At 36.2% G+C, this 14,193-nt stretch overlaps 1 protein-coding gene across 3 annotated transcripts; it reads right to left on the bottom strand.

Moving 5' to 3' along the window:
* Positions 1-645: 645 nt before the first annotated feature.
* Positions 646-12,383, bottom strand: racgap1 (Rac GTPase activating protein 1). Of its 3 annotated transcripts, none has more exons than XM_015017031.1 (17): positions 12,212-12,383; positions 11,741-11,846; positions 11,456-11,658; positions 11,225-11,364; positions 10,445-10,514; positions 10,291-10,344; positions 10,118-10,195; positions 9,925-10,045; positions 8,876-9,018; positions 8,554-8,718; positions 8,377-8,472; positions 6,888-7,086; positions 6,418-6,523; positions 6,036-6,168; positions 2,925-3,051; positions 1,597-1,696; positions 646-1,461 (listed from the first exon to the last, which is right to left on the bottom strand). In XM_015017031.1, the coding sequence occupies exons 2-17, from the start codon at positions 11,823-11,825 to the stop codon at positions 1,386-1,388; spliced, it is 1,896 nt and encodes a 631-aa protein (XP_014872517.1). In that variant the 5' UTR covers positions 11,826-11,846; positions 12,212-12,383; the 3' UTR covers positions 646-1,385. The 3 variants fall into 3 exon arrangements, with proteins under 3 accessions (XP_014872517.1, XP_014872515.1, XP_014872518.1); XM_015017029.1 differs by having other exon boundaries at positions 12,222-12,383; XM_015017032.1 differs by having other exon boundaries at positions 9,925-10,042; positions 12,222-12,383.
* Positions 12,384-14,193: the final 1,810 nt, after the last annotated feature.

The following is a 14,193-nucleotide window of genomic DNA, read 5'->3' as shown; positions in this document are numbered from 1 at the left end:
ACTTTTTCTGCACCACACCAGTTAAAAACAATACAAATGAAGTAAAAAGATGGTTTTAATTCACAATTACTGTACATAATATTACTGTTATGTCTTGTATTTTATATTCAATAGTATGAACAAGGCAGGTTTTGAAATGTTTATGTGCCTGACTGATTCAAGAAAACACAAATTTAACAAAATGTCGAATTTAAATAAGTCGACATGTAAAACACAACCATTATTTCCATCAATAAGTCATTCAGAAATTAAGGATAATAAATATTTATAGCATTAACACAATCTAAACACATCATGTTAAGAATCTTCCTCCTCAAATAAAATGCTTAAACTCAAAACACAAAGAACATTTAAAAAAGTTCTCACCCAGTTTTCTGGAAATTAGTTATTAGAAATAATTTTGTAATTCTAGCTAATCTAAAACAAGAAAAGCTCAGTCTGATTTAACTTCAGATCGAGAAAAAAAACCCTTTTTATTAGATGCACTTTATTACAAAACTGCATTTTGAATATCAAGCACTTTATATAGAAATCAGCACTTCCCAAACCTTGAAACCCAATTAAAATTCAAAGATTTTCAAGGATTTCAAGCACCCACACAAACCCTGTAAATAAAGAAGTTGCATCAGTGAAGACAGGAGACAATTGTAGGCATTAAAAATGTATTTTATAAAGTACAACAATAACACTTTTGTAGAAAATGTGTTAATATGTGACCAAATAATGCCACAGTTGCTAAACTGGCTTATAAAATTATTGCTTTACAGACAGCGAAGAGTAAATGTTTCAACCCGGAGTGAAATAATCAGGCAGGAAACCTGCTGTGATCATTAGCAGTGCAACTTTGATGAGTTTTTGTTTTTCTCAAGATGCAGAAAATAAAAAAGGAGCAAAAAAACACAAACATTACTGGTCCAATTATTAATTTGTCTATGAAAAAGCTCTGCCTTGTAACGATAATCTGAAGCCAAGAATAACATGGATTAAATGCTCCTACACATTCAGATTACAAACCACTGAGTAATGAGGAAATTCACCACCAGAAGAAAACAAAGGAAATGAAACAGGAATGTTAAACTAAAAGCTCACACATCAACATAAGCACATCTAATTACATGCAAAACTGAAATGCCTTACAGTTCTTCAGCTTCTGAGCTGAAGAACTTTTTAAACAAACAAAAGCTGCATAAAAAAGTTTTTTAATCTGCAAAGAAGAAATGTTTCAGAAAAATTCTACATTTCTCTAATGATCTGAATTTAGTAAAAGCGACAGAAAGCAGCGCCTACCATTTGGTTAAAACAATCTTTTGTAAACAAATTACATCGGCGCTCGTCTTTTAATATGCAGTTCAGTACAGACGGAGATTAGTCGGAGATATGCTGGATTACTTGAGGAGTGGAGAAGAGAAGAACTTCCCTTGATGAGTAAACCCAACGGCCGATTTACTCTTGCTCCCAAATCTGAAACGTACAGTTCACATGTTGAAAACCGCCATCAGTTGTGAGTCGTGGGAAATAATGAAAGCAACCCAGATTTAGTTCATGAATTAAAAACAAAGTTTCCTGGTGGATGTGAAGGAGTTTCGGTTCATTTACCTGGGCGTCAGAGTGGACTTCATCCGCTGAGACAGGGAGCTGGAGGACGGCGTTTTGTTTAGCTGGTGTTCTGGTGTGGTTAGCGGTCCAAGTATGCTCACTGCAAAAAAGAAAAGGGATTAGGCGACTACAGGACTCCATCAGACGCTCAGGAACTGAGAAGTCTAAAGATTCTTGAAATACTAAAACAAAAATGAGCAGTGTACTTTAAAAATGCAGTTTTTTTTAAGCCAGTAGCACTTCTCACTTAATTCCTCCTTTTATTACATAATAAATGAACCAGATTTAATGGAAAGCTGATTAATTACACAAGCCACAGTTCACACTGATTACTGTCAAACTTACAAAGTCAAGAAATCCCCTTAAACAGAACCTGTTTGGCAACACAAAGTCACGATTCTAACTAAATATATTCAAGTATTTGACACTGATCAGTCTGAGAAATATCACAAAGCCATTCTAAGGCCCTACACACAAATAAAAAAAATAAATGAATAAATATGGCAGGGAACTTTTCCCTTTTCCAGCCTGTCAAAAATCTGGCAGAGCAAATCAATTAACAGCATAAAGTGGATTTTGTTCCCACACCGAACTCTGTTTGAACCGTTTCTCTTTCCCGTTCTGGTATGGCCCCGCCATCTTTATTCCTGTAACTACTGGATCCACCTAAAGATGACAAGCGACGCCCTCTGCTGGATGGCGGCCAAAATACAACACAATAAGAAGATCTAAGCGGACTTTATTAGTTAACTGATTGGATCTAATTTTAAGCAAATAAACCATTGATCGAAAAATAATAATTTTTGCATCCCAAGTTCGACTGGCTCCACTAAAAGATGACCAGGAGCGCCCTCTGCTGGATGGAGGCCAAACTGCAACACTAACAGAAGGTTTAAACTGATGTTAAGTTAACCGACTGGAATTAATTTTCATCGAATAAACTATTAGAAAATGTTTCCAAGTACATAGTAGAACAGTTAAAAAAGCAACAAAAACAGGCTTTTATGATGGCAAAACTGAAACATGAGTGATAAAATCTCTCCTCAACGATGTAGAAGATTCACTGCTAATAGATGCAAACTTCTGATGATGGTACAACCACCTTGTAGGTTGAGGAGGCAATTATATTCTCCACACAGGATCCAGGTTGCTTTAGACAGCCCCCCCCCCCCCTTAATACATTAAATTTTATAAGTGCAATTTGTTTTTACCCAGATTTTATCTACCTAATTAAAATCCGTTTAATGGTCTGAAACATTATAAATTAAAAAACAGAACAAATCTAAAGCAGCAGATACTTTTCCACCAGCAGAAAATCAGAGCCATACTTCTCTCAGGGGTGGCGTAGCAGTTTGCGTTCTCGATGATCAAATGGTTCAGATTGGGCTGCACATTTTCTGCCATCACATACTGACTCCAGTAATCCACCGGCAGAGACAGCAGGCGCTCCACCACCTGAACAGAAAATGGAATAATTAGTTATTTTAGCGGATCGCCTCGTTTTATTGCACCAGCACTGATTTAGCTCGCCGTTAGCAAGACAGAGGGAATTAATAATGGAGGCCTCGGTGGGACTGTAATGGCTTCTCCGAGAGTAAAATCACTCTGCTTACGGTTTGAGCAGGAGGCGATTATTGTGAGGAGGGGGGGGGAAGTTCGCCCCACAGTGGGATTCCCGTTGACCGTAAATATAATCCGACTTCTTTGGAGATCAAAAATAAACAACCACCAACAGATCTTTCATCTTTTTTTATTGGAAATGATCATTCCAAACTTTTAATTATCTGGTTTTACTCTTGTACTTTCATTTGCTCTTTTTTTCCCCTCGAGATTAAAATAATTCAAATGGCTGAACAGAAGACTGGGGCACATCCACCGAGGTAAAAACATAATACACTCAGGTATTTCTGCAAAAAAGGTTTGCTTTCTCTGAGCAAAGTCGTACATTATTGATGCCAGTGGGTAAAAAAGTATTACCCAGGCTGTTTTTGAGACTTATTTTTTACTTTTATGGCTAAACGTTCACTGACAAGTTGAATGGTGAGGAGTAATACAGCAGTAACAAATTAGAATATCCTAAAGAATATATCATAATTCAGCAACTTAAAACTTAAAAAATGAATAAATAAAGCATTTTTGTCTGAATTTTTATAATTAAGGTTTAGTTGGTTTGTTTTTTAAACAGGCTTAGATTAAATTATGTAATTATTGGGAACGCTGCTGACATCCAGCTGGTAATCACTGACATCTTCCACATAAAGTCATTGAAAGCTATGGTCAAGTGCAATGATGGAAAGTTGAGTGGAAGGAAAAAAGTGTGGTAGAAAAAGCCACAAAAACAGAAGGTATGAATAAGCCCATCACTCAGCAATGTATTAAATGAGCTCAATAATTTCCATTGCAATTATGAATATTTTTTTGAAGGGGAATTTTGTTTAGAGATTTTTTTATTTTGATTTCAATTTTATTGTTTTTGATTGCTGTGTTTTGTTTTGGATATTTAAAATGTCCAGATTCAGTGTTGTTCTTTACTAAATTTAAGTTTATTAGTCTTTGTTTGTTATTAGTTTATCACAATAATTACTAAGACAATTTAATGTCCAGCGACATTTATCATCATGACAGGCCTAAGTCCACACATCTACAGAAGCTTTTGCATCAAGCTAGCTATTGGTGTGAAGCACTTTAGCTTGTTTGTTACTTAATAAAAATTTAACTGGTGAAATAAAGACGAGGGAATGCCTTCACAGTGATGAAATCATAAAATCCACTGGGGTACAGCTGCAAAAAAAAAAAAAAAAAAAATGCTTGCTTCCCTCAGGCAACTTGCATAGTTTATTGATGTCTGCGGCAAGAGGAATTTCAATGAGACAACTTTATCACGCAGACGTGTGTGCTTGGGTAAAACCGTCTCAGTCGTAATTGTAAATATGACAACGAGTAATAGGAGCTTTAAAGCAGGAGATTTACAGCTGACAAGATGAATGCTTTTGTTGCCAGTTTAAATTATTTATCTCAGTGTTTTTGAAATATCTACAGCTGCCAGCGTCGTGGTAGGAACAGTCCATCACTCGGTTCCTGCAGCTTCTCCATTTAAATATTTTTAGTTCATCCACCTTTTGGTAAAATGCTAATTTTTCAACATTAGATTTTAGATGTGCTGTTTATTTCAAGTACATGCTTGTAGTGTGCAACAAAGTATATGAAAAAGCAAAATGCACAACAAAAAACACATTTTCAAATATATTATTGATGCTCAAAAGGCCGAGAAAGCAGTAAAAAGTAAATCTGACAATTCAGACTGCTCTTGAATGATTCAATAAATGCCCAAAGCTTGAACAGATGTACATATTTTATGGTCGCTTATGAGAAATTGACTATATTGCAGTGGAAAAATATCCCTGTTAAATTCAATAAAGCTATCCCATCTCTAAGTTTTTTATATTCAAACTGTTTTTTTTTTCCATTTGTTATTGAAAATTTAAATTTTGTTTTAGAATAATAGAGTGTGGAAATTATGTATTTTAAACTTGAAAGCCTGTAAAAGCAATGTCTTAAACATAAGCTTCTTGTCGTTCTCCAACATTTCAAAGACATTTTAATGCAACAGGATTTATGCAGGTTTTACCAACTCAAATTTAAGACTTTTTAAGACCATCATAAATAAAATTTAAGGCCTACGTCACGACAGATGTACAAAAGAAATGCAAAAGGCCAGAACTTTGAAACTGGTTCTATGCTTCAGCTTTGTAATTCTCACATGGCATATTATGACTTTCTAGCTAGCGAACAAGTATAAGCATCTTGTTACTGCTAGCCTTAGCCACCTTCAGTCTCAGAGCGCAGTGAGTGAAAATGTCTGCATATAACTCAAACATTTGCCTGATGGAAAAGACCTGCAAAGAAAAAAAAAAACCCTACATAGAAGATGAGGTTAAATAGTCCTGCTACAACAAAACTTAAGACCTATCGTGAATGCTAGCTAGCATTTCTTTAATGTATTTAAGACACTTTAAGACCTTAATTTTAGATAAATTAATTAAAAACTTCAGTGCAGACATACTGTGTAAAGGTTTAAGATGTGCCTTTACATAGAGTTTAGCCCAGTGTGCTATAAGCCTGGCGGGCCACCAGGCTTTACTTGTGCCCCTACCCGTTTTTTTTATTAAGGTTTTTCTTTTTATGTTTGGATTTAAGACCTTATAGTTGGTGTTCATCTGTAAAGTTGGTGTTCATCTTCCAATAACACATAATTATCAAGTGATATTTTCAAATTTACTGTCAACATTAAACATTTTTTAACTCGAAAACACAACGGTGCCGCTGGATGAATGACTGCCCTAGCGCCCAACCACCGGGCGTACCAAGTTTCCTGGGGGAAACCATGTTTTACATCTTTACGTAGGTAAAAAAAATTAGAATTGTCTGCTCAGACCTACCATTGGTTGGCGTTTGGTATCCTGCAGGATGGTCATTGGTTCTGGGTTGGGAACAGCATGACCAACGATGGTTGGACCGAAAACCCGGGCCAGGTTGCTGATGTCCATCTTCGTGTCCAAACTGTCAGCAACTCTGCAAGATTTAATTGGGTCAATTAAGGTCTCATTGGTGCACATGAAATTTTATTCCCCTCAGCAGTAGCAGATTCACCATGTGCTTAGCTAATCTGTGGCAAACTAAAAAAAAGGAAGAGTTTGAAAATGAAATATTTAAGTTTTCATGAACATCTATTTTTAAATTATGCAAAGTCTTCCTAAAAGAATAAAACATTCTCTAAATGTTAAATTCCAAGTATTAAAGGGAGTATTTTTCACTCCAGACCTTTTGAGGTGAAGAATCAGGAAAGCCAGCGTGTCTCTGTTGGGCTGCGGCAGGTCGCTGATGGTTTGGTACATCAGAGCTACGCTGTTGTCTTCGTCTGAAACCTCTGTGGGACGACAAAGAGCAACTTTCTCAGCTGAAGTGAGGCAAAGTGTGCAATTTCCATCGTAACTTGGAAAGAAAACTAACAAAAAAAAAAAACTTCAGCAACAAACAAGCACTCACAGTGGAACCCTGGGAAAAAGATCAATATTCTCTCAAGAGGTTTCTTTCACTTCGCTTAAATTGAACAAATAAAACAAAAAGCAATCAGGAGTTCTTATAAACCTGCATTTAATGGCTGTGTTAAATATATTTCTGAACTCTGATGCGGTTTTGCTGCAACTGTTGTCTCAAGAACAGCTGCAAATAACTTTTATGTATGTATAGCGACATTCTGCCATCAGAACAGTCACATAAAACTAGCATACCGGCTGCGTCCATGAAGGCCCGGTTGAGGCGGAACGTGAGCAGAGGCTCCTTCAGGTTCCTCAGGAAGTCCTTGAGGAGGCCGGTGATGGCGTGGATGTCGTCCACCTTGCTGAGCACAGGAACGGTTTTGCTGCGGAGGAACTTCTCCTTCAGATCCTTCACTGTGCGATCGGCGCCGGACAGACGATAAAGACCAGCCTGAAAGGGGGAAGTTGTCAAACATGCACTGTTAGGGCTTCCCTAACAGATGCGTTTATATTATAAATTACAAAATAAAAAAAGGGGAAAAGATGAATGCAAGAATTAGCAATGGCAAAATCCAAAGTATACGTCTGAAATAACGAGATTTTACTGTACAAAGAGGACATGTGACGGACGTACAAAATGCTCTGCAAAACTACTCAGACTTGTTGGAAGTTCCCCACTTTTTGTGACATTAGAACCAAAAACTTGAATGTTCGTAAAATCCATAAAAGGTTCATATTGTATTTGGATTTTATGTGACCAGGAGTCTGCAACTTTTACAGTCCAAAGAGCCATTTTTGCCCTCAGTCCAGCCAAACAAAACTCATTTAGAGCCACAAATATGCAATCTTTTAGGGAAAAAAAACAAAATTTAGTAGGAAATAAATACAAAAAGAGGATAAATAAATTTTCTTGTGTGATGTTGATATTTGAGGAAATAACCTAGAAAAAAACAAGTTTCAAACCAAAAGACTAAAACATTTTATATGAAACATCTTTTGTTGTGGAAATTCAATGAAATTATTCCATGACAAATTATTATTGTTATTACAGCTGCACTTAAAAACATTAGTCAGTTCCATTTATATTTTTTAGGCAAAGGCCTTAAGAGCCATTGTGAGAGATTAAAAGAGCCACTGTGACTCTATAGACACAATATATTTTCATTTTCAAAGTCTACTTTCAAACCAAAAGAATAGTAGAAATAAAACTTTAATAACTGGTGAGATTTACTTTCAAAAATTGCCACAAACTGATAGTTTGCAGAACTTTAAATCAATCAATAATCACAATCTCTACTGTCTGACTTATTACATTTTAAAGCCCGTCTTCATCACCGTTACTGGCATTTTCTGTTTGGCAATAAATTATTCAAAACTTTTGTTGTAGCCAGCGCTGGATGCTTCACCAAGTCAACACTTTGTAAAACTGTCTTTAGCTGCGATTGCAGCTGCAAACATTTAGCTCAACGTACTTTATTACAAAATAAAGTTACATTTATTTCAATTTGAAACTGTAATGTCACAAAATAGTCAACAATGGTAACAGGTTATTCATCTTGCAATATTATTTTAAAGCATTTACCAAACACAACCAAGTCTGATTTAAAGTTATTCTCACAAAAACAGATTGTCAAAACTAGAGTTACAACTCTCTCGTCTCAGAAATGCATCAACTGCAGGAATGTGAGGTTTTTAATGTTCTTTATAATTTGGCATTAAATCAGAGTGCAGCGCCGCTCACCTCGTGCAAACCCCTCTGTTCAATCTCACTCACACAGTGAACCACGAGGGGAGGAATCATGGGCGCCGTGTCAGGAACGTAGTCTGAAAGGATGCCCTGAGGAGGAAAACAAACAGGAAACTGGTCAAACTGAGGCTGAGCATTAGGCGAAACGCCGATAAAGACGTCATCACATGCCTCTCCGATTTTGATGGGTGTGCCACCCATGTTGGGGATGCACGGCAGCGGGCATCGCTCGCGACACTCAGGGTGAGAGACCACCCTGCAGTCACGACACTTCAGTGAAATCTTGCCGAACTTGATCCTTTTTCCACACGGCACACAGGATTCAGGCTTGATTACCTGCAAGAGGCAGCCGTTAGCTACAATACATATGTCAGAAATGCCAGAATATATAGACTGAGGAATTAATTTTAATATTCAAGATAAAAATAATCAAAACCAAGCTTAAGATCCATAAAATATCATCCTGTTACTGCTGTAATTTTGAGTAACTTACAGTTTTGGAGACAAACTCGTGCAGACGGATGCCTCCTTTGCTTTGTGGAGTGCTGGGCTCAGCTTTATTGTCTCCATCAGGATGTTCAGGGGCCTTAAAAACATTCTCAGACTTGACAGATTCAGAGTCCCACTCCATGGCAGCTGAACAGGAGAGATTCAATAAACAGCCACATGTCAGAGAAATGATCCAGAAAACACAATAAAGCTCTATTTTCTTTGAACTGTGGTAGAAATTTGGTGCTTATTATTTCAACTTCTGACTGAGGAACACATTTATACTACAATCAAGAATTCCTATAACCAATATGTTATCCTAAAACAAATAATCACACTAGAAAACATTTTATAAACCACAAGAAGTGCTAAATTAGATCAATTTCAGTAAATGCGTAATCTCCAGTTTAAAATTATTCTAATTATGTCACATCCCTCCTAAATTGGCAAACGTTTCTGTAACATTTGGCAAAAAAAAAACTTCAGATTTAAAGTAAATGTTTGAAGTTTATAAATATATATATATTTTTTTTTTCTTAATGTCATAAGTTTAAAGCACTCAGTGGCCACAATTTATTTATTTTTCCATTAAAAATGCAAGATAAATTTATTCTGAATTTTTTTTTACCTAAACAAAAACCAATATGTGCTTTAATTAAAAAGGTCTAAAAAAAAAAAAAAAAAAAAGTTGTACAGTTTCCTAAATTGTTGGTCAAGATAATTTTAGTTTATTCCCAGCAACAAAAACGAGAACAGTCGTTAAAAACCATCAACTGTTCTGCCTTTAAGTCTGTTAAACTGGAGACTATGACCAAAAAATAAAAAAACTTGGCTAATAAAACAAAAATTATTGTTTTGTACCTAAAATTTTCTATTAACAGATATATATTTATCATCGAAAATTTCATACAAATCAAAAAGTCTCTAAACTGTGTCCAAGGGCCACAAATGGCCCCCAGACTCCACTTTGGACACCACTGCTCTAATGGGTTTAGCACATCCAAATGGGAAAACCAACTAGGATAAATTCTACGTAAATGCAGAATATCCTACCAGTCTTTCTCCTGCTGCGAGTCCAGTAAGGAACCGTCTCTATGGTAGAAACGGCCTCAACAGGCCCTCCATTCGCAGGCACAGTCACTGTTGTCTTTGTCACAAGCGTCTCACTTCCCTGCTGCACAAATGCACACATTCAGTAAAATTTGGCTGTAAGAAACCTCTGCACGTAGAAAATGTCAATGTTTACCCTTTCTGAGGTTCTGCCTGTCGATCGGGATCTTTTAGAAGCAGTTGGAGGACCATCAATGAGATTTCTGGAGGAGCGCTGAAATCAGGGCACAAAGTTTGACACCTGTCCTTTTTAACCACACATTTTCATTCATTACTCTCTTCCTAATAGTGAACGAATGCACAGCGTACCCTCTTTTCTCGCTTCTTGAGCCGTACTGTCCTGATGTTGGACGAATCCCAATCCTGTAAGACATATTAAGTCACATACTCATCCAAAACGGGCCGTTACGGAGAAAATGTTCTCTGGATCGGCGGTGATGCTGGAAAAAATTGGAGTACTTACAATGGAGTCGTCGGTTTTGTCATAGCTTATATCTGACAAGATGGAGGCAGACTCATCTATTGTCAACAATCTGTAGGAACAAACAAAAAAAACCTGTTTGGTAAATAAAATACCACAACATCCACATCTCATGCAATAACCTGGGATTCCTCAGAATATTTTTTACCAATTAGTATCAATTGAAATTGACTGCAAAGGTCAAATAGGAATGTGTGTTTTTGACTCTAGCTATATGACTGAATTGAACAGAAATAGTCTTTGTTGTCCCACACAAGGGAAATGCAGGTGTAACAGCAGCATGAAATGTAGATGTGTAAACAAAAACATTCAATGTATTTAATAAATATAGAAAAATAAGATTATAATATTAAAGTACTGCACAATGATTAAAAATAGAAACGTACAAACAATACACTTTAAATTTTAAACATTTAACAGCTTAACTGGAAAATATTTTAAATATCTAAAATATACAGAAACAACAAATGAAATTAACTTTGAAGTTAAACAAAACTACCCTTCAAAAAAAGGACAAATTGAGACCAAAGCATCTTCTTCTGTCATCCAGTGTTTGGTAGAAAGAGAGAAAAGATAAAAAATAAATAAATAATGCAAATCTAAATTACTGAGCTTAATTGATTTATTGCTTATTATGACATGCCTAAATAGAACCATCATTGGCCATCCAGTTGAATTATTTTCATATGTGTAAAAAAGAAAAAGAAAACCAAACTACTAAAACTGCAGGTTAGAAAGTGACAGTATGCAACATCTTCATACCTCCGATTGGTATTCTGGTTGTTAGTTTGGCAGTTTGTATTGAGGAAGGCCAGAGCAGAGCGTTGTTCAGCACTGAGCTGGATGCTGTTGGTGGATCCCTCACTTGTTAAAAGGTCCCGGATCAACTGAATCTGACGGTCCTGTACATTCAAAACGCAAGTGGAGAAAAAAAATTAAGAGCTGCTTGAAGGTAAACCCTAAAACAAAAAGTTTGCATTTAAGAGACCATACCAGCGTCTCGCAGTCGGCCTCTGCCTTTTGTCTGCGCCGGATCTCCACGTCCACTTGGTTGCGGGCGTGTTTCAGCTTCACATCCAAGGCTCCTCTCTCCATCTCTGCTTTTCTCAGCATATCCTTGCAGGATCCCAGTTCATCCAGAGACCTCGCCCATCTGCGGCGGCAGTCCTCAAAGTTCTGCAGCATCTGAATGAAACCTTTGAGAGAGAATCCAAATTGTGAATACAACATGTATTTACATGCCAGATTAAATCATATAATCTGACAAGAACCACTTACTGGGCTCAATATTCTCATTCATCAGGTCAACATGAGTCCTCAGATTTTCATATAGGCTCTGGAGGTTCAGGATCGTAGTCTCCATGGTGTCCAACAATTCAAATTCCTATAAGAAAAGAATTACAGAGAGAGAGAGAGAGAGAACTTAATGATTCTTTAATTTAACAGATCGTTCTATTTGTGTGGATCTAGAAACTTCCGACTCGTATTTAAGTAAAAAAAATAGTCACCCTAAATACATTTTACAGTGAGGTAAGTTAACTTATTAAATTAAACAACACAATTATTTAGCACTTTTCAACCCCCGAATGCTACTCAAAGACGCTTGTTACCCTTTTTCCTTCTAGCTTTAGCTAGCAAGGTTTTACAATAACGTTACTTGTTCATCCATTAATGTAGGCTAACAAAACAAAACAGCAGCTAAGCTAACTTTGTCCGTCTTTCCTATTTGCAACCACCGGGTACACTTACAGTTAGCTACCTGTTTGGAGAAATTCTGTACAGTAAAGCCTTCCGGAGAGTTGTTTAATTTAGCAGTTTGTTCTCATTTTCTCTTCGTAGCGGTCTTTGTCCACATCCTTGTTCAGCCGTACTAACTCTGAGCGGGTTTCTTTTCAAACTTCGCCGCTAGCCAATGAATGCGCTCTGCGTGGGTGTCAAGGTAATCGGCGGTTACGACTTCCGTATTCTTCTTTTCAAAATAAAATTAAGGTTACTGTCACTTCTCCACTTATTTCACAAAACCAAAGCGTAAAACAACAAAAAACATTTGTAAAAATGATAGCCTAATATGAAAATTCAATGGACTTACTGCACACCTCATAAATGCTCATGATAATGAAAGAAAGTGTGGAAGTGAAAATGAAAATACGACACTTCCGGTCAGCTCTTTTAAAGCCTAACGGTCATTGGCATATTGGAACTTGCTGAAGCAGAGTTGTTTTTATTTTCTTTCAAGATGTAAGTGGTATAACAACTACAATTCCTCTTTCTCTAAAATATTAAATATATAAAAAATAAAATAATGTGACGCTGTAAATTTGCCACGGCAGTATTAGAGTTCCAATTCAGGGGTAAAAAATAAGTATAGCAGATAATGTGCTTTCTAAAAGCAGGATATTCTCTGTTACTGTTTTTAGTGAAAATCAAATTTATATAGCAACCTTTTGCTGAATTGAAGGACTGTTACAACTCAGACTACTGAAAATGCAAAGCATTCAGTAACAAGTGTATGTTGAACAAAAGCAATATCTGAAAAAAATTGGATTTTATGTGGTTTTGGGTACATTTTTTATACATTTTTTTATAAGTTTCAGTGTTCTTAGTTGACTTCAATATTTTTCTTTCTTTCTTAGTTTTTAACATCTTACCACTTAGAAAGATCTTACTGTCTAATAACCCATTCTCCATATCTCCTCCAATTAGCCGCGGGGTCCCACAGGGGTTTGTGTCGGGCCCTCTACCATTCTCTGCATTTGGCAGTTTCAGGTCAGATGTTTTACTTAATTTTTTAACTCTTGGGGTTTCTTATTTGATTACTTGCAACTATATGTGCTATTAATATTTCTAAAATGTGTTTTACACAATTGGACTACTAGCTTGTGTGACAACTGTCATCATAACGGCACTGTCTACTTCTAGGAAAGTATTTTAGATTGATTTTTTAAGTCAAAATATATAAATTTTTGTCTAAGATGTATAAGATTTGAATCATCAAGTTTTCTATACATTAATGCATTTAAATTGTTTTTCATTCTACATTATTTTGTGTTTATTCCAAAAATAATTAGAAAGTTGATCTATGGATTTCCATATTGATCCACCATGATGCACTTAATCTATCTTTGGAATCTGAACTTTCTTTGGCATTTATGTGAATACAATGTAACAATGTAAGTTGGTTATATAAACTAACCGCACAGGAAGGTGAAAGACTGAGGTCAGTTTCATGAAATTGCAAAAGTAAGTAAAGGTGGCAAATTAATTGAGTCTTTGTCATTTCAGAACAGAAACTGCACATTTTTGAATTATAATACAGTTACCTTGTTATCTTTATAACCCTAATAGATCCAGTACTTTCTTTCCTTTAGTCTGTGACAATCAGATTCAAGTCGCTGTCACAGCTAACATAGAATACACAGTAAGTGATAGGTAAAGACATGAGGAAAGGATTTTATGTGGGATTCAAGTTTTAAAGTCACTGTATTGTACAGCACTGTGTTCAGGTTTGAGTTTGTCTTCATTTATTCAAGACCATGTGCAGGAACATTATTCTCACAAGAGAGGATATGCGCTGCACCAGATACTGCCCCTGGCTAATTTCCATCTGTTGCCCCTGAGGCTAGTAAAGCCAAAACTGCTTATAAAATACAGATGCAACATACAGAGATGCAGAGTTAAGCCTCAGTACTCCCTCACTCATCTAACACACATAGGACGTAACTCACCTCATA

This window comes from Poecilia latipinna, unplaced genomic scaffold (assembly GCF_001443285.1).
Source record: "Poecilia latipinna isolate Pla-1442-1.1 unplaced genomic scaffold, P_latipinna-1.0 Scaffold2092, whole genome shotgun sequence".
NCBI classification, from domain to species: domain Eukaryota; kingdom Metazoa; phylum Chordata; class Actinopteri; order Cyprinodontiformes; family Poeciliidae; genus Poecilia; species Poecilia latipinna.
Note: the sequence above shows the minus strand (reverse complement) of the source record. Positions and strands in the feature narration are given on the sequence as shown.

Coding starts and splice junctions, on each gene's coding strand:
- racgap1 (XM_015017031.1), bottom strand. CDS start 11,825: ATGGAGACTACGATCCTGAACCTCCAGAGCCTATATGAAAATCTGAGG. Junction 11,659..11,740: donor GAATGAGAATATTGAGCCCA/GTAAGTGGTTCT, acceptor TCTCTCTCAAAG/GTTTCATTCAGATGCTGCAG. Junction 6,169..6,417: donor CTGATTCTTCACCTCAAAAG/GTCTGGAGTGAA, acceptor TAAATCTTGCAG/AGTTGCTGACAGTTTGGACA.